General features: G+C 34.9%; 2 protein-coding genes across 4 annotated transcripts; one reads left to right on the top strand and one right to left on the bottom strand.

Annotated features, from left to right (window-relative positions):
- Nucleotides 1–1,154: 1,154 nt before the first annotated feature.
- On the bottom strand, nt 1,155–12,160 carry LOC111506709 (uncharacterized). 3 transcript variants are annotated; one of them, XM_023161883.2, is made up of 9 exons: nt 11,953–12,160; nt 11,729–11,834; nt 10,720–10,815; nt 10,028–10,112; nt 8,709–8,896; nt 7,496–7,943; nt 6,628–6,746; nt 3,961–4,793; nt 1,155–2,012 (listed from the first exon to the last, which is right to left on the bottom strand). In XM_023161883.2, the coding sequence occupies exons 2-9, from the start codon at nt 11,738–11,740 to the stop codon at nt 1,250–1,252; spliced, it is 2,544 nt and encodes an 847-aa protein (XP_023017651.2). In that variant the 5' UTR covers nt 11,741–11,834; nt 11,953–12,160; the 3' UTR covers nt 1,155–1,249. The 3 variants fall into 3 exon arrangements, with proteins under 3 accessions (XP_023017651.2, XP_023017652.2, XP_023017653.2); XM_023161884.2 differs by having other exon boundaries at nt 8,709–8,893; XM_023161885.2 differs by lacking the exons at nt 11,729–11,834; nt 11,953–12,160 and having other exon boundaries at nt 8,709–9,035; nt 10,720–10,776.
- A 1,766-nt stretch (nt 12,161–13,926) lies between these two features.
- LOC111506708 (pre-mRNA-splicing factor RBM22) lies at nt 13,927–17,912 on the top strand. Its single transcript, XM_023161882.2, has 6 exons — nt 13,927–14,204; nt 14,476–14,529; nt 15,346–15,609; nt 15,667–15,873; nt 16,311–16,465; nt 17,346–17,912. The coding sequence occupies exons 1-6, from the start codon at nt 14,151–14,153 to the stop codon at nt 17,860–17,862; spliced, it is 1,251 nt and encodes a 416-aa protein (XP_023017650.2). The 5' UTR covers nt 13,927–14,150; the 3' UTR covers nt 17,863–17,912.
- Nucleotides 17,913–18,442: the final 530 nt, after the last annotated feature.

Genomic DNA, 18,442 nt, shown 5'->3' with positions numbered 1-18,442 from the left:
AAATACTTCTATATGAACACTGAATTATACAGAAGATACTTTTCTCTACTCAGTTTGTATATCAAACATTTGTTGTGGAATAAGAATCAGATATCATTCACATGAGTTCTACTTTGAATGAATGGTAATAAATTGTCACCCTCACTGGTATACACCGATGTTTCGCCTTAAGACACTTGCCCTAAGGCTTTTCAGTACCAAATTGGATAACATTATAGAAAATACACATACTTCATTCATGAATTACGATTTTGAATGTCACGGAATAAGCTTGATCTGCTTATGTCATCGATGACATCGTAATGACATTCATTCACCTATTTGATTTAATCCCATCCAAGAGGAATCTTATTTGGATTGAAGGGGTTATATTTTTAGGAGTGAATAATTTTTGGGAAAGAAAGTTTTTGGCTTTCTACTACTTCATCTGATACAAAAAAAAGGGATGAGAGAATCTTTCAAAAAAGGAAGGAAGTAAATAAGTAACTCTATACATGGACGTGTAGATCATGCAAAGAAGTAACTTTCAGACACAAACTGAAAGAAAGTCCTCCTGAAACAGCTACTTTCATATAAACATTGAATTACACGAAAGAAAAAAAATCTTTCGAAACAAATACTTCTATATGAACACTGAATTATACAGAAGATACTTTTCTCTACTCAGTTTGTATATCAAACATTTGTTGTGGAATAAGAATCAGATATCATTCACATGATATCATCCCTTTTTTTTGTATCAGATGGAGTAGTAGAAAGCCAAAAATTTTCTTTACCAAAAAAACAATAAATCTTTTTTATTATTTTTGTACTGAAAAAACCTTATAATTAAAAAATTGTTATCAGATTACTTGTTTTTGTAATATATCAACTATATGTGATCCGTGTTACATTCAGTATGAAATTGTCATTTTATCCTCATGTCAACAACATTATATATCAATCTTTGAATTTATTGGCTTTTGTGATCCACCATTGAAATTTTGGGGCCAGTGAAACAGACATGGACATATTATTTTTCGATTGCATAAAGAATAATAACTGAAGCATAAGTAAAAAGTTAGCGAAATCACAAATTTATGATGTCAATAAAATCATAATTCAAACTGATTAATATGAACTTCAATCATTCAGAGGTAAATGAAATCAGGATATTCCTTAATAAACGTATAATTTTTCAAAGTCAAAAGAATCAAAATCAAAAACACTTCCATGTCAGCAATCAATTAGAATAAAAAGCAATTATGCCTTAAAAAGATTGCGCAGCCATATCATCTGCGCATATTCCCAACAAAGCCAAGTCGTCATCTGGCGGTAGTGGTGGAGGCTCCAATGGCATGCCGTGGGGATGAGGAGGGGGAGGAGGCGGAATAGGTTCTTCATTTTCATAATGGTACATATCTTGTTGCTGGTACATCATGCCACCATACGACTGATAATACTGCCCCATGGTGCTCGGATCGACCCCCTCAGTTCCGTAAAGCACTTCGTCATCGCTGAGGTTCACCGGTTTCGGCGGTTCACTTTCTATCTTTGGCGGGGGAGGTGCTTTCGGTACAGCAGTCTCGTTTTTCTCCGTGTCGTAAGTGATCTTTGGGGGCGCAGGAGCCAAAACAGGCTGCGTAACAACAGGTGGCGGTGGGGGAATGTTCAGAGGTGGGATCGACGACAACTTCGGGAAACAAACCACTTCCGGCTTAGGCATGAAAGCTCTGGGTAGGTTTCCCGGTTCGAATCTCGTCCGACGGGGCTGGTCGTAGGATTGCTTCTTGATCTCTTCTTTTTCTTCAGAGGCCTTCACTCTGTTCTTGAACAGAGGCATCCTTCCGATGAATGGAAGTTTCTTGTAACTAGGCGGACCTGGTGGTTTTTTACTTTTTCCGTTGCTTTCTTCTTGTTTTCTGTCGCCGCTTCTTTCTGAACTCTTTCTGTTGTTTCGTTCTACGCTCCGGCTGCGACTTCGGGAATTGTGGCTTTTGTAGTTACTGCGGCTCTCACTGTCTCTTCCATGCCTGTAGAGAAAGGGGAGATTTGGAGTTAATCATTTGTTGTGCAAAATCTTTAAAAGAAAATCATAATTACATCTGCCGGACTGAGTCATGGCCGGTGATCTTGGCTTTTATATATCTACAAGATTCCAAATGGCATTTAATATCCATTGTTTACCCCTTAATCCGTACTATGTAAAATTGCAAACAAAAGTTTCTACTCCTTTGTCATACACCTAACCAAACTTTACGCAGATACGATTTCTCCCACCGGCCATGACTCAGTCCGGTAGCTATAGATTATACCTATCCACTGTGGAAAATTGAGACATTATTTTGCTAGGGATGTTCATTTGTAGGAATACTCTAGTTTTAGGCATGAAATTATTAAATGAAAATTTACTTAAAAAGTTTGTCATATGTCTCTTTATTCTTAATCTATTATGATCTCTGAATTACAAAAGAAAATAAAAATATTATTTTGGCATCAAGAATTATTAGAAATACTGTCGAGGCCCACGTCAGGTCATCTTGTCCACCATTGTTTTTACACCTAGGTATTCTCACAGTTCACCCTCTGTATATATATCAAATCACCCTAAATATAAAGAAAAAAGACGATTTATTATTGGGAACTACATAATTACAACACCGGAAGAATGAACATTTTATCGACCATACTCAAGATTAGCTATGGGACAAAACTCACAAACACATTAAATGCTACAATATCCTTACGGCTATTCTCAATGATACTGTTGATGTACATCATTTGATGTACAACATTTAACTAAAAATGTTGAAATAATGTTTTTGAAATCTATTACATTACTTTAGAAAACTGACAAAATATTATGATTGTATATGTGTGCTATTATGTTATGTATGTATGTTGACTAGTCCAGTAAGTTATACAATATGTATCCCATTTTGTTATAAATTCATTTTCTTTATATCCTTATTATTACAAAATATATCTTCAATAATACAAAAAAAAAGTGGATTGAATTTAATTTCTGTGAAGATGTAGAACTCGATAACGTCAATTTTTCATTACCACTAATGATACTGCAAGTTGCAAAAGTCAGTCCGCTAGTTTTTTTTAATAGAATATTCATCAATTGATTCCATTATCGCTCAAATGATGTAATGAACTCATTACCTCTAAAACGTCTTCATCGTATATGTCATAATTGATTTTTTTTTATTTATCATAATAATTGGAAATGAGGTAAAGTTTCATCAAAAATAACTAACTTTCACATAAATAATATTTCATTTCATTCAATAAGCTCTAGTGAACGGTCCAAATGTTTTTCCTTTTACAATCCTAATGTTAGAAATATTTGGGTGACTGGTGAGTCATTCCTTTGGAAAAGGTGTTTTAATGTTTATCAAAACAATAATTTCAAAAAGTTTCTGATTTCTCTACAAATTTCTTCAGTAAACTCACGAATTCCTCACAATTGATAAATCAATAACTCAGAACATTTTGGAGAAAAAAGAGAAACTGTCCAATTTTCTGTTAATGGAAAAAGAGATATACACAGCAGTTTCATAAAAATAATTCAAAATAATCAAATAATTCAGAATCCAGAAGTGGAGATATGACTCCGGTTTGAGTGTTGATTCCAAATAACTCAAGATAAGAGTATTAATGAATTAATTCTGCAGATACCTGAAAGGTACTTTCATGTCTCATCCTCAAACCAACCATTCATCAGTTTTCATGATCCGATTGAAGGATAAATAAGTTGAAAATTGAACTGTTATAGTTTTTAATAACATAAAAATAGTCTCATCTGCATCGCTTTTTAACAATTCACAATGTCCTCAAAAACCGGTGAAGTAGAAAATAACAAACACCAGTATTGCGCAAAAAACATTGCCAAGCATAAATACAACTGAAAAAAAAACACATAGTGAAGAAATGAATTTCATAATTTGTCTTTCAATTGCTATTAATACTCACCTAGTACTCTCCTGTCTATAATACTTCTCATGTCGTTGCTCCTCCTCGTCGCCGCTCTTTGAAGGAGATCCCCTCCTCCTATAGTTCGTCTTGAACCTCACCTGGTTCCTCTCCTTATCTCTGATCCTCTCCATGTCCTCTTGCTCGCGCCTCCTTTTCTCTTTCTCGGCCGTTTCCGCGGCCTCCCTCTCCTCGCGCTTCCTCCTTTCTGCTTTCTCTCTTTCCTCCCGCTCCTTCTCCTTCCTCCTCTGCTCCAATTCGGCTTGCCTAATTCTTTCATTCTCTTGCTTCTGTCTCATTCTGTCCTTCAGTTCCTCGAGCATTTGTTTCTCTTTGGCAGGAGGCTGCGACACAGTCATCCACTGGTTGATGAGCGGGTCTTCGGGCATCGGGGGAGGAGGTGGAGAGGGAATATCGCGTTTCTCCGAATCGCGGACTTCTTTCTTTTTGTGCTCGTCAACGAGCTTTTCCAATACGCTCCATTTTGCGGACAAGTCTTCTTCCATTATTGACTGCACCTGTTTCATGTTCCTCATGGCTACTCGGATGCTTTTCGAGCGATCTTCGTTTTCGTCATCGGAAGTGCTATCCGAAGAGGAGGAGGAACTACTCGAATCAGAAGAACGCCTACGCTTCTTCTTTGTCTTTTTCTTCTTCTTTTTGTCTTTCGTGCCGAACATTTCTTGGGATTGGCGTTTCTCTTTGCGTTTCCTCTTACGCTTGGACGAGTCGGATTCAGATGAATCTTCCTGGGCTGCTACTTGCCGAGTCTTTGATTTCTCGCGATCTTTCAGCCACTCCATTTCCCAGTGGGGATTTTGGGCGATGAAATTCTACAAAATAAAAAAAGGTTTCAGAGTAGGAAAATGAGTGGATACTTAGATTTGGCACTTACGCTGACTCAAATATCAGTTAGTGGTCAGTAGATCTTTGAGAAATGTATGTCACACAAAGGCTTGAGTCAAAATATTCATTTCATTTCGAAATCTCCTAACCTATGCAACTAAAAACTTCCATATTTTATTCAATTACCGGAAAGGCTTTCACATGAATTTTTCAAAGACAGCTTTTGTAGGCAATTGTAAAATTTGAACAATAACTTATGAGTTATATAGATGTTATCTTCATACATTTCATACTTCCTAATGATAATTACAAGTGATACAAGAAAGAGGAGAATCAGGATATACGGAAAGAAAAATCTCAATAGAGAGAGAGAGAGGGGAGAGAGGAGATAGAGGAAAGAGGGATAGATGAGAGAGATACTTAATTGTCCAAGAAATCAAGTTCTTATTGCCACAGCATGTTAGGGAAAAAAATGTTAATGAGTGATTTTTTAATTATACAAAAGATTTATAAAAGTAGAACAATCCTATACTAATCAGTTAAAAAAATAAACATATGTCAATAATAGATAAAATGAGTGGGTATATAAAAAAATCATTAAAATTAACTAAAAAAGCAAATACAACATAAATAAGACATTTTGAGAATAAAATCGTATTAAAAAAAATCATAGTAGAGTTTCACTGTAAAATTCCTCGAGATTATAGAATCCTTTTTTGAGTAGAGCTTCTTCAATTATTTTTCTGAATTGAAAGGTACGCACACCAATAAATTATCTATCTATCAAGACACTAGATTTTTGGATACTTTCAAAAGTATAGAAATAGCAAAGTGTAGTATGAGAGCTATGAACAGTGACAAAGGGAACTTTCACGAGACAACTTCTCGCAATTTCTTCACGAAATTTTTGATGTGTATCGCCCCCTGTTGAAATTTGTGTAAACTTCATCTCCTGAAGATGCCAACTTGGTTGGTAAAAGCAGAGTTGATTGAGAAAATTGTTTCTTTTGGAAATGCCTTCAACATATCAAGACAGAAAACATATGTTGAAAATCAGAGAATCTACAAAAATATTCTTTCTGGTATCAGAGTTATGATTTCACTTCTTTATTAAAAATTGTTGATAACTTGATAACCTATGAAATATGAATACAACAATGTAATCCTTTGAAACAATGATTTCCATTGTCTAATAGATTGATGGTACTATTGCTGGTAACCATTACTTCTGTGAGACAGATATAATTACAAAGTTCCAGATAAAAGTAACAGGACTATTTTCAGTGTACTATTTATAAAAAATTTCTAATACAAGGAATATACCAGAACAGATCACTAACATTTCTGCAAACGTATATCTTCATAATTTTCATTGCTTCAGAAAAGCTTGATCTTCCTTCTTCCTGTCTTATCTTATCGGAAGCAATTTATAAAGATTTAGCTCTCTGAACTTCTCACACATGAATTCAACCTCCTCTAAAAAGATTACCTACACAAAAAGCTGAGGATATTCCATTTGCATTAGTAGTTAATATATTTATTTTCTTTAAAGGTGAGGTGAAATATTCAAAAGTTACAAAAAAATGACTTACATTAGAAAGCAATAATTTATAAAACAAATCATTTTCAACAAAAGTAGTTATCAGTCACTATTTAACGAAAAGACAAAGTAGGTAAGCCTGCACTTTAACCGTTCCCCACTTCAACCATTTACCTATAAGACTTCCTTGTCTCTGCCTCCGAATAATTGGTCAAATCGACTTTAAACCTATTCAAAAAATTCATAAAGTACAGAACATATATATCCAATTCTTCACTTACCTCATAATTTTGAAAATGTGCTTGAGACTTCAGATGATGGGATGCGCAATGCAAATCTCCGATCCAGACATCACACAATTTGCAATACCAAGATGGCGCAGAGATGAAAAACTGCAGACCTACGAAAAGCAAGTGATAAAAATTTGGATTTTTCGGTAGAAATGAATAATACAAAGTTCTTAGCTGTTCATTACCATATTTTATGGATTTCACTAACTGTAAACCGAGATTCGAAACATATCACACAGCACTGAAGAATTTAGTGACTGTCAAAAAATCACAGTGATATACTGTTTTCTTGAAATGAGTTCACTTTCTTGGACTGGTTTCGTTTCAATCTGATGAATATTTTATAAATATGCGAAATAATTCAATATTTTCAAAGTATTCCAAATCATTTGGAAATGTATAAAATTGATATTTTGAATTGTATCAACAATTTGTACATACAAACAGAATCTGGAGATTTTTTACCTTACCCACCCTTGAAAATCAATATGCAATGTTGTCAGTGCAGTGATAATTGTGTAGTGATTCGACCTGTTGTGTATAAGAAAGATCATGGATGTAAAAATGAAATGGATCCACTTATTTAGCTCATTAATATAATTTGAATGATGAAGTGGTCAACCGTTGGAAAATATTCCACAGTTATATATTTCTATAAACCAAAGAAAACGGGGCACAGTGAAGCTGATTTTCACCATTAATATCTCAGATTATTTGAAATAAACTTTCATATATCATCAGATTGCGAAGCAAGACATGATAACCTCATCTGGTACAAATCCAGCTTTCAATCAACAATTTCGAGTCACTGCACTGACTAAAACAACCAACCCCCCCAACGTTCTGTATCACCCAATACCTTTGATCGGGATACGCTTGACAGGAGCGCCCTCATGCGACGGTAGGACTGGCTCAGCGGGTAACTTATGCCAAGGAGTACTATCGTGATCATTCTCTTTCGCCGCTTCTTTGTGTTTTTTGTCCTGCAAGTGCAGAAGAAAATCTTTAGCGGTTTCCGGAAACTCGTCGCAAGACCGACACCAGTGCAAGCCGGTGTCGTAGTGCACGTAGCAGGCTTTCTCCATGGAGTCCTTCGGGGACTCTGGTGCCTCGCTCTGTTGTCTGAGCTGAGCCGTCAGTTCTGAACGAGAGTAGGAGCGAGACTGCTCTATAGGTGGAGTCTGCTGTGGTGCTTCAGCTTTCATCAGTGAAGCTTCAAGGTCAGCTATCGATTGCCCGTCTTTAATGATGCTCGACAACATCTCGATGACGTTATGTATGGCCTTCATTTTGCCCTGGATCTCTTCCTGAAACGGAAAGAACGAACGTTAATATTCCGTGTCTAGAACGAATATTTCATGGTAATGCATAAGTCAATACATACTGGCGCCATCTTCATGATCCTCTGAGTTAAATTTTAATATAAAAACGGAAAATACATGAAAATGTTACAAGCGTCCGGCTAGTCGTTACCCGTCGCTGTACTAGGTGAAACTGCGAAATAAAATACTGGTACCTTATGGACATGAATGCACTTACCGTAATTTGGGCTCAGCAGCTGAACATTTTCTTGTACCAGATTTACATTTTCGAAGATAAGAGTTGTTTTATTTGAATTATATATTTGTCTATTTGCTGTCTTACTATTCTCTGGTGATAATCACAAATCATTGCTTAAAAACTGAAAATTAGTGGGTTCAGAGGTAATATTTCATCTTTATTTGATGCATGTCTATCAGAATATGTTTAGAAAACAATCTATAAAAATATAAAATGTCAAAATGAGAATTGAAAGTGAGAACTTGAGGGATCTTCCTCGGCCTTTTGTTATTTTCATTATATATTAAGCACCTGGCTAATATATCATAGATCTTTGCACCGTTTTAAAACAAAACTTCAAAATGATTTTTGACACTGCTCCTTCCTCCGTATAGATTTATAATATAGTGGTCATTACACCTTGAATATTTTACATTATTCCCAAACGGAATTCCTTCTTCCAACTCATCTCCAACAACATAAACCTGCTACAAGACAAAACCAGTAAGTCGTCGATGAACTGAAAAAATTACCTGCAACTTATCGTTCTGCCTAAGAATATTGGCCAGCTCTCGATCCGGCGATCTCCCATTTCCAACAAGTTCCTGTTTTTGGATTCGAAGTTGTTCTAATTCGTGTCTCAACACAGAAGCTTTCCGAACGTAATCCTCTCGTTGCTTCGTCAGTTGAGCTTTCTGTTGCTGCATCTCCTGGGCCACTGCTGAAAAAAGTATATTAGCAACTTGTTCGACAAGAATATAGGAAATAATTGAATGAATTGTGACTTTTTCAAACTGCGCATTTCTATTTCTGCTGGAGCCTTTGCTGCGACTGGCGGTCCCATTATCGAGGAGACAACCCTACGAAAAAATGTCGTCAAAAATGGAATCCAATGAACTAAAGAAGGATTAGTTTATGTATAAGCTGCAATTAACTGTCCCTGCAATTTCTAATACATCTACATAACTTTTTTTAAATTTGGATATGTGGATTTTTCATGAGAACATTAGAGAAAGTAAAGTCATATCACCTCTCACCATCACTGGTGTTATTTTGCTGATTTTTTTAGCACTAATATGCACATTAGTATACTGGAATGTCTTCCAAAGTACCACATTACTAAAACAAATGAATCAACAGCAGACCAGGCAACGAAACATTACACTTTGCATCATCAATACCAAACAAAATAAAAAACATACTTTCATATGGTATCTCTTTCTTTTATAAGTAAAACAAAGGGATAAAACAATTGACATTTACATTCAATCAGCGAGAGCTGTTTTTTGGATACAAACAATGATCATCAACAATTTTTTAGAATTTTAGGCCAATTGATGATATCGGTTAAATGTTGCTTATTGTAAAGTTTCTATAGTTCCAAGTCATTTATATCATACAAGTGAACACTAATGGCATTTCATAATTCATAGTAAGTAGATTTATATTGTAATTATAAATTTTAACCTCAAATTAGATATGGCATTGTCTAATGTTCCGTATGCTGGATTATTTAAATTGACAGATGAAAATTAATTATAAATTTCTGACGAATTTTATGAATCCAACCCAGAACATAACATGACATTACTTTTCAATGAATTTCATTTTTGTTTTCATAACTTTGCCAGCTTGGTTACGATGCATAAAATGATGACCAAGTGTAAAGATCCAATGACCATATTGTGACTTCATATACTTGTATTACTCAGTATATTTTCAAATCTAAAGTGCTTGTCTTGTCTTTGAATAAAGATACTGTGGAGGATGAGATGTCAAGAGGATGACTTTACTTTCAGAAATTTTCAGTAAATATGGAGAAATACTTTTGCCGATAACATATTTTACTTACCATCTTTCTGTGTTGGTGTGTATGTGGCCGAGCCCCATTCGGTAGAAGTCACTGTGCCTTCTCCAGGTAGAATAGGCTGGGTTGTCTATAATAAAAAGTTGAACTTGACTTATACCTGATTAGTAAAGTAGTTCAGAAGATGACAACTCCCGATATTCGGGAGGTTTCAAAACCTGATATTAAATAAAATATTATAATGCACTTGTGGACTTGTGTAGATGCATTAATAAATAAATAGAATATTAATAGTACCTTCAGTATAGGTATATATGAAATTTTAAATTAAACAACCAAAATATTCAGAATTTCACAAAACCACACATATTTATCTAAAAAGATGATTAAGCATACTTAGTGTACAAGAAAACTATTAATGAATGAAGGCAAGGGTCTATAGTACTATGAAATTTCACAATCTAACCGAAAATGAAAAGTATTGAAAGTCTTGGTACATTCCTAAAGGCTTGCAAGAGTTTTTTATGGCCTTCCACTGTCTTCCAAAGTATTCAGAACATTTTTCCTCCAAAGTACTCGGAATTTCAGGAGGAAGATTTTCTCTAATGATAATTGCATGATGTTAGTGTATGTTGCTTGATACAGCTACTAAGTATATATAAAAAAACTGACAACAAATTTGTCTTAGCATTCTACTTGAAACCCACATATATTATTTATAAGTGTTACGTCCTTACCTGATTAGGATACTGTGCATAGCCTTGATAGCTATAACCACTACCATAACTCTGCTGGTACTGGGGATATGCACTCTGATAACCAGAGTTTGGATACTGCGATGACAAAAAGATAGTTATGTTAATATAGATAATTGTATAACTTATGGAGAAATATTCATTTAAATGGCCCATCCAGCTTTTGAAAAAGTTATTTTCTATTTTCGTCCACTTATAATGAATCTAAAAGTCAAAACTTGAGACTCTGGTCTGCATACGGAGATACGATCACTCAAAATCAACTATTTTGAAAACTCACCTTCAGTTATATAAACTTTTCAAATAACATTTACTTTTCATGATGTCATGCTGCTGTCTTGATTCCCTTATTTGATTCTTTCAACATTGTATTTTTTCCCACAAAAACATATTTTTATGAAATAAATGATAATTTTACAAGGGATTTGTTCACTGATTTAGTGAGAAATCAATGAGAAATTGTCAAATTCACGTGGCTATCGAAAAAATAAAAACTGACATATTTTCTTTATTATTTAAAATGTGTTGTCCATATTTGTGATTTGTTTAGTGTTTCATTCACAAGAAGGCAGAAGTAAGAAAGAAAGCTTTGAAAAAATTATGAACTTTTTGTTTTCAAGTTGAGTAAAACTTTTGAAATTAGGCAACATAATTATCTTTTCTTGACTAAAAAGTCTCTTTTGATCATTTTGAACTTTGTTGAATTTTGACTTCAGAATCGTGAACAGCAGACAAAAATAGATGTCTAATACAAACCTTTTCAAAGACTGGTGTGAGCGTTTAAAAAATAAGGTTCAACTTTTATACTATAACAAGAAAAACAATTAACGACATGTTTATATGTTGTTACATGTCGAAAATGAGAACATATTGGTACTCAAATAGAAGCAGTTTAGAAATGAAGGGATGACCTGCTGTGTCAAGTCATGCATAGACAAATTCAAGTCCATCGACAAGAATCCAGGCTCATTAAACTGTTTCCACTACTTACATTGTTGTACATGCTGATTTTTCTAACTAATAACAACTACACTAGGAACTCAAACTGTGCTTTGGATGGAACCTCATACAGGTACAGATTTTTTCCTCAGTAAAATCTACAAAAGAACATAATTTCGAAAAATTTGAATTCTCAGTATACAGTCTCCACCAAATGATCGTATTCATTCCAAATGAAATAATATAATAGGTATGCCATTACATTATTTTACTCACATTGATTCTTTCCATATTCACGTTATTCACCACACACCATTTCCTAGTGCTAATTAGTGTAAGAAAATGAAATTGGATGATTTTTATCCAAAAAATATTCAAAAACCAAATGAATTCCTGAAATACAAATGATGCCTATTTTATAAATTATAAACCATCACTCCTACAGCAAATTCTAATATATTCCGACAAATGACAGCTTAACGTGTTAGGATGTTAGAAAGCAGTATAACCATCTGTCTTTAAATTATAAATCAGTGTTGCCAACTGGATAAACTACAAAGTTGCTACACATGAAGCAAAATTCCGCTACACTGCTTTATATTCCGTTATGCTTGTATATCTGACGCAAATCAGTCTTTTAGTTTCAAAATATTGGAAGTTCCTCAGCTACTGAGACTATATTGGATTAACTGTGCATTTAATTCTTCGAGTGCTGTCCACTGCCTCTTCTTCTTCCATATTTTTTCCAATATTGATTATTTGTAGAAATTTCCGCTACTTTATGTTCAAATTCGTTACGCCGCTACCACAGTAGAATAATTCTGTGCCGCTACCTTCGAATAAATTCCGCTACGGTTGGTGGTACGGTGGAATTCCGCTACAGTTGACAACACTGTTATAAATCCTGCTTTACTTGGTTGTGACTTGGTGAGGCGACGGTAATAAAGTTGGTAAAACCTGCCAAATTTTGCCAACGTCTATAGTGGAAAATGCCTAATGAAAAATGAGAAATAAAACTTTCTATGTTTTTTTACCACTTCTATTTGTAACTAACGCTACCGCAGTTTCGTCCTAAAAGGACATTTTCAAACTGTTACAATGAGTTCATTGTATTTATTCATATTATTATTGTTTGCTTCCTAATACAATCAGTTTATTGTATCAGTTTTAAAATGTTCTTATAGGACGAAAATAGAAAGTTTTATTTCCAGCACTCAAGCTGCTGGAAAATAATTCCATGAAAATCAAAACAAGCTGAAACAGTTGTCTACTGGTGGCTCTTGAATTGAAACCAATATGGGAATGAACAGAATAGTACTAGTTTAATTATGTTTTGATTTTCGTGGAATTATTTTCCAGAAGCTCGACTGCATTAACCTTCCTCGATTTCATATCATTTTTAGAAACATGTGGATTCGCCGTTGTCCGATGGCATTCCAGGATAGCTTCCCAAATTTCGGCTACCGCAGTTATCGGTTGATTAGTGTCAAACCACCAACACTGGTGGCCCTCCGAAATGAAAGTGACCAGGAAAAAAATAATGTGCTGTTTTTTTTTAGAAAAAGTGAGAACACTAATTTCTACCCAAGTGCCGATGTGTTTGTCCCAGCTCACTTAAATGTGACCACACTCGGCTTATTTCAATACATTGATTGATGCAGCCGTTACTACGTAGTAGGAGATTATAAGTTGTTCACGTTAAGATGAGAATGACGTCATAAGATGACACGTTACGGCATTGCGAACATATGCACTATTTCGAACTTTTAAATTTGTTTGTACTGTTGATATGTTTTATTACTATTATCCATACTTAATTTTGTTATTTGTTGGTACTATTTCGACAATGCTTTAGGCATATTGAATATACGCAGGTCTTATCGAAAGAAATGATTAGTTCTGAGAAGAAAAGAAAGACTGACAGTTTTCGAGTTTTTTTTTCGATTCGGCAACGTCTGAAATTTTACTATCAGTTGAGCAACTTACAAAATGAAATATTACTAGTTTCATTTCTATTGAACGCATTTCAGTGGGAATTTTAACGTTGTTATGTTGGATATACAAAATTACCAAAAATGACGTCATTCTCTTCTTAACGTGAACAGCCTATAGAGGCCATTGAATCGAAAAGAAAGAAGAAGAAGTGAACAGTGTTTTTTACCAGTTTTATGATATATGATACATAAAAGTGGTAAAAAACATAGAAAGTTTAATTTGTCATTTATCATAAATGACAATCGTTAACTGGCCGGATAACCTTAGTTGTTGAGGCCAATAAGTGAATAAAAAGAACTTTTCTATGTCAATCTTGGTTATGGTTATATGAGTAATAGTTTCTGTTTTTTACCAGACGGATTAAGATTTTCCATGGGTTCTATTTTCTAAGTTTCCAATATTCTGATCTGCTATACAGGTTTTTATTCTGATCCTGAAGGAGGCACACTACTATTTCTTCAGTAACATTTTGTTAATAAATGGCTACATCTAAAACTACCAACACCTATAACAGGCAGAATTGGGAAGATGCTGTGAGTTCATTCATTTTAATATTATTAATTACTTGTGATGCACTGTTTGGAACCTTTGGTGTAGTAATGAATACTACTGGAGTTTTTTCCCAATACTAACCCGTTATTTAAACACCTCGGGAAGATTTTCCTCTTGAAGATGATCATGGCGATCCAAACACCTGTGTAGGTGTTAAAATAACTGTTTGGTGTTGGGAAAAAACTCCAGTAATATTTATATATTATTATTTATTCATTATTGAAGTTGCTATATAACTACATGATGTTTTAGGACTTCCCTGTACTGTGTCAAACATGCTTGGGTGATAATCCATACATCAGAATGGTAAGAACATTTTTTTCATATAAAATATTACTTATAGTCCTCAAGAACGTTATAATTGCCTGATGTCCACGATTAGTTAAGTATTTTAGAGTTATATTGTTTGGAACCCAAAAAATGTTGAAAATTATTTTTGAAACTTTTAGATATGGTATAACCATTTTGATTAAAATCTCTCTAGCTATGTTCAAAATACCAGATGAACCATTGTTCAAATATCCAAAGTCAGTAGTACCACCAAAGCTAGTGAACTTCATGCAATCAATAATCTAAGTATTTTGAAAAAGTTATTAAAACACCTGTCATGTTTCCATTAAAAATCTGGTGAATCTGCATTATAACTGTCTATGTAAACTCAAAACTGAGTTTGTTGTTAGTTTTATTATTTAGACGATATACGTGTGAGATCTGATCTGATTTGAACATTATCATCATCTTTTGTTACTTCTCCCATCTAAAGGTTGTAGTGAGATCATGGACTGTTGTAATAAAGTTAACTGAGGCGAATGGGAAATTTTTGCTCACGCTTTTGTATTTATTCACGATCTGAGTTGATGATATTCACAGAAAATTACTTAGAGATACTTAATTTCAAAAATCTCTAGTAATTCATTCATGCAGAAACAAGAATAATTGTATACACATCACCAACAAATCAAATGAGAAAGGAAAATCACCAAATGTTATTGCATTTCAATAAATTTCAGATATGAATATTGCCTATATGCTATATTTGCTATTCATATAATGATTCCTGTCAAATGTCTGTATTAAGGTAACCTAATGAGGATAAATTCTCTTTCATTCAATTCATTTCAGATAAAAGAAAAATATGGCAAGGAGTGTAAAATATGTTCCAGACCTTTTACTGTATTTCGTTGGTGTCCTGGAGCCAGGATGCGTTTCAAGAAAACCGAGGTCTGCCAGACATGCAGCAAATTGAAGAATGTTTGCCAAACTTGTCTGCTGGACTTGGAGTACGGTTTACCCATACAAGTACGAGATGCAGCCTTGAAGATGAAAGATGATTTACCAAAAAGCGATGTTAATAAGGAGTACTACATTCAAAATATGGAGAGAGAGGTTCTAAATTCATGCTATTTCACAATACAGGTTAATGTACAAATATTGTTTTTATAGTTAGCCAGATCTGACCCTGATACCATTAGTAGCAAATTGAGTGAACCGAATGATCTTCTGATGCGTTTGGCTCGAACCGCACCTTATTACAAGAGGAATAGGCCCCATGTGTGTTCCTTCTGGGTGAAAGGTGAATGCAGAAGAGGCGAAGAATGTCCATATCGACATGAGAAACCTACTGATCCTGATGATCCACTGGCAGATCAGGTAAGAACAATTTCCAATATGATCAAACTCCAAACGAAGTTTTAATGCAACATAACCCTCGTCATAAGTAACATATTGGTTAGTACAAAAATGTATATCGAGGAGTTCTGAACATTTGTTTATAAGGGATGGTTAAGCTGAGAACAGCTATTACTGAAGCTTTGCCATTTCTGTGACATGTGATGAATATGGTGTTATGTTTTATGTTTAAAATATGTTTTTCCATTAACCAGCTGTCGCACCCCTACGAACGACAACCCTCAGAAGTTGAAACTTGTGCCAACCAAGGACTAATGAGGTCTTACCTTTTAACGTGTGATACCTAATCGATTTATTATTATTATTAGAAAGTATCACAAGGAATCACATACCGAAATTAATGACAGTTTTTGAGACACATCCAGCTCCTACCTAAACAATTTTATTTTCCTTTTCAGAACATAAAAGACAGATACTATGGTATCAATGATCCCGTTGCCGACAAATTGCTTAAGAGAGCTGCAGCAATGCCTGCCCTACCTCCCCCTGATGATAAGACAATTACCACACTTTACTTGGGTAATTTAGGTAACTTGTCCGAACAGGATATCAGGTATGTGTTTGAAAATGATAATTTGAATTAAATTAGAACACATTTAGGCAATTCATTCTTGTGATAGTAACTGTGGGCTCTATTCTTGCTTTTTCTGATCTCACAATTTTTTGCTTCAAAACAAATACTTTCGTCTATAGGTTAGTAGATAGGTCTAAGGTGAATGGGGTCTTTTGGTGTGGGTAAATTAAGATTATTCATAAATGTCATAAGTTCGGTAGTAACTTTGATACAGGTGAGAATATCGTCTACATATCTGTACCAAAAATGAATGTTTTTTTACCCATGTTGGAATTTACTATAGTGGTCTTCAAGCTGTTCATGAATGTCTGCTAAAAGTGGACTGAGGGGTGAGCCCATTGGTAAACCTGAATCCTGTTTATAAAATTTGTTATTGAACTCTAAGTTATTCTGATTTAGGCATACATGGAAAGCTGTTGACATTTCAAAAGAAGTTGTATGGTCTACTTTGGCATGATTTAATATATTTGAAATGAGAGACTTACATTCGCTGTACAGTTTGTTAGAGAACATGCTCTTTTCATCAAATTAAACTAAAATTTAATTAAGTGGCGTGGTTTGGTTACTTATTTTTTCTACTAAAGTGAGTGAATTTTCAATGCTGTGATGCGGGACGAAATTGGTAATATTTTTCCAAACATGTTTATTTCTATTTTCTATAGAAAATGTTCATTATTTTTTAAATGCTGAAATTATCAATTTTTTACGAATTTTTTCTATTATCTGGCATATGAGTTTGAAAAGTAAACCTTATGGCATTCTGATATCTGCAACAGTTTTGAAAGTATCCCTATGTATGTCAAATTAGGAAAGACAATTCTAATTGTGAAACTCCACTCAAATCTCCTTTGATTTTCAGAGACCATTTTTACCAGTATGGAGAGATTCGTTCTATAAGCTTGGTGCCTAAGCAGCAATGTGCCTTCGTTCAGTACACAACGAGGGCAGCAGCGGAGGCGGCCGCCGAAAAAACTTTCAACAAACTCATCCTCGGCGGTAGGAGACTCACCATCAAATGGGGCCGCTCCCAAGGCCGCACAGGCCCATCCTCCATCGTTCATGCAGAGAACTATGAACCTGTTCCCGGCCTGCCAGGGGCTCTTCCCGAGCTCAGTAATAACTTTTTCAACTTGGAACCCGGACACATTCCATTGCCCAACATGCCGCCACCTCAGCCGATCATGGTGCCCCCCATGTTCGCTCCCCCTCCGATTCCGCCTTTTTTTTTCAATCCCCCACAGCTGCCGCAGTTTGCACCGCCGGCTAGCGCTAGCAGTGCGGTGGCGGTTGCGGAGCCAGTTGTGCCGAAACCGACGGTGCACTATCCGAGTCAGGACCCAGCTAGGTTGGGAGCCACGCAGCAGATTCAGGAGTAATGACATTGAATTTTTTGTCTTGAATAATATAATATAATTTGTAACTCATTTTTGAGGTTTTTCATTTATCTTTTGAGCCTTTAGGATGTTCAAACAAGGGCGGTGACATCTCGCGTCATGAAGACATTATCTATGAGATTGACAGAGAACTCAATCCTCGAATATCAAAGATAAACGAGGCTCCTCAAGGCGGTCTGTTGCAAAGCCAAGCTAGAGGAAAATGACTCGATTCTGATTGGGAAAAATTAGTAGTATTCGCAGACTTTGTACAATGGATGAAATCTGTTGAAGGAAATTTTCAGGCAAACTGTTTCCATATATGAGAATGAGTAATCGGAAAAACTGTCATATTGAAGAATAACAATATCATACTTAATTTGACGAATATAATATTTCTACTGAAAATAATTTCATCAAAGTATGAAAAATTTAGCGGAAAATTTGGAAATTGGGATAAGGAAGACTGAAGCTTGTCGCCTACTTATCCGGCACAGCACGGTGCTCTCCGTCGCCTGATGGCAAATTTTCTCAAAACGTCTATTGTTATTCCTCTCCATAAAGGTGGAGATATTGGCATCTC

This window comes from Leptinotarsa decemlineata, unplaced genomic scaffold, assembly GCF_025532065.1.
Source record: "Leptinotarsa decemlineata unplaced genomic scaffold, Ldec_3_MD MMD2_tig00026328_RagTag_RagTag, whole genome shotgun sequence".
Lineage (NCBI taxonomy): Eukaryota > Metazoa > Arthropoda > Insecta > Coleoptera > Chrysomelidae > Leptinotarsa > Leptinotarsa decemlineata.
The sequence above is the reverse complement of the archived record's forward strand: the minus strand, read 5'-3'. Positions and strand labels throughout refer to the sequence as shown.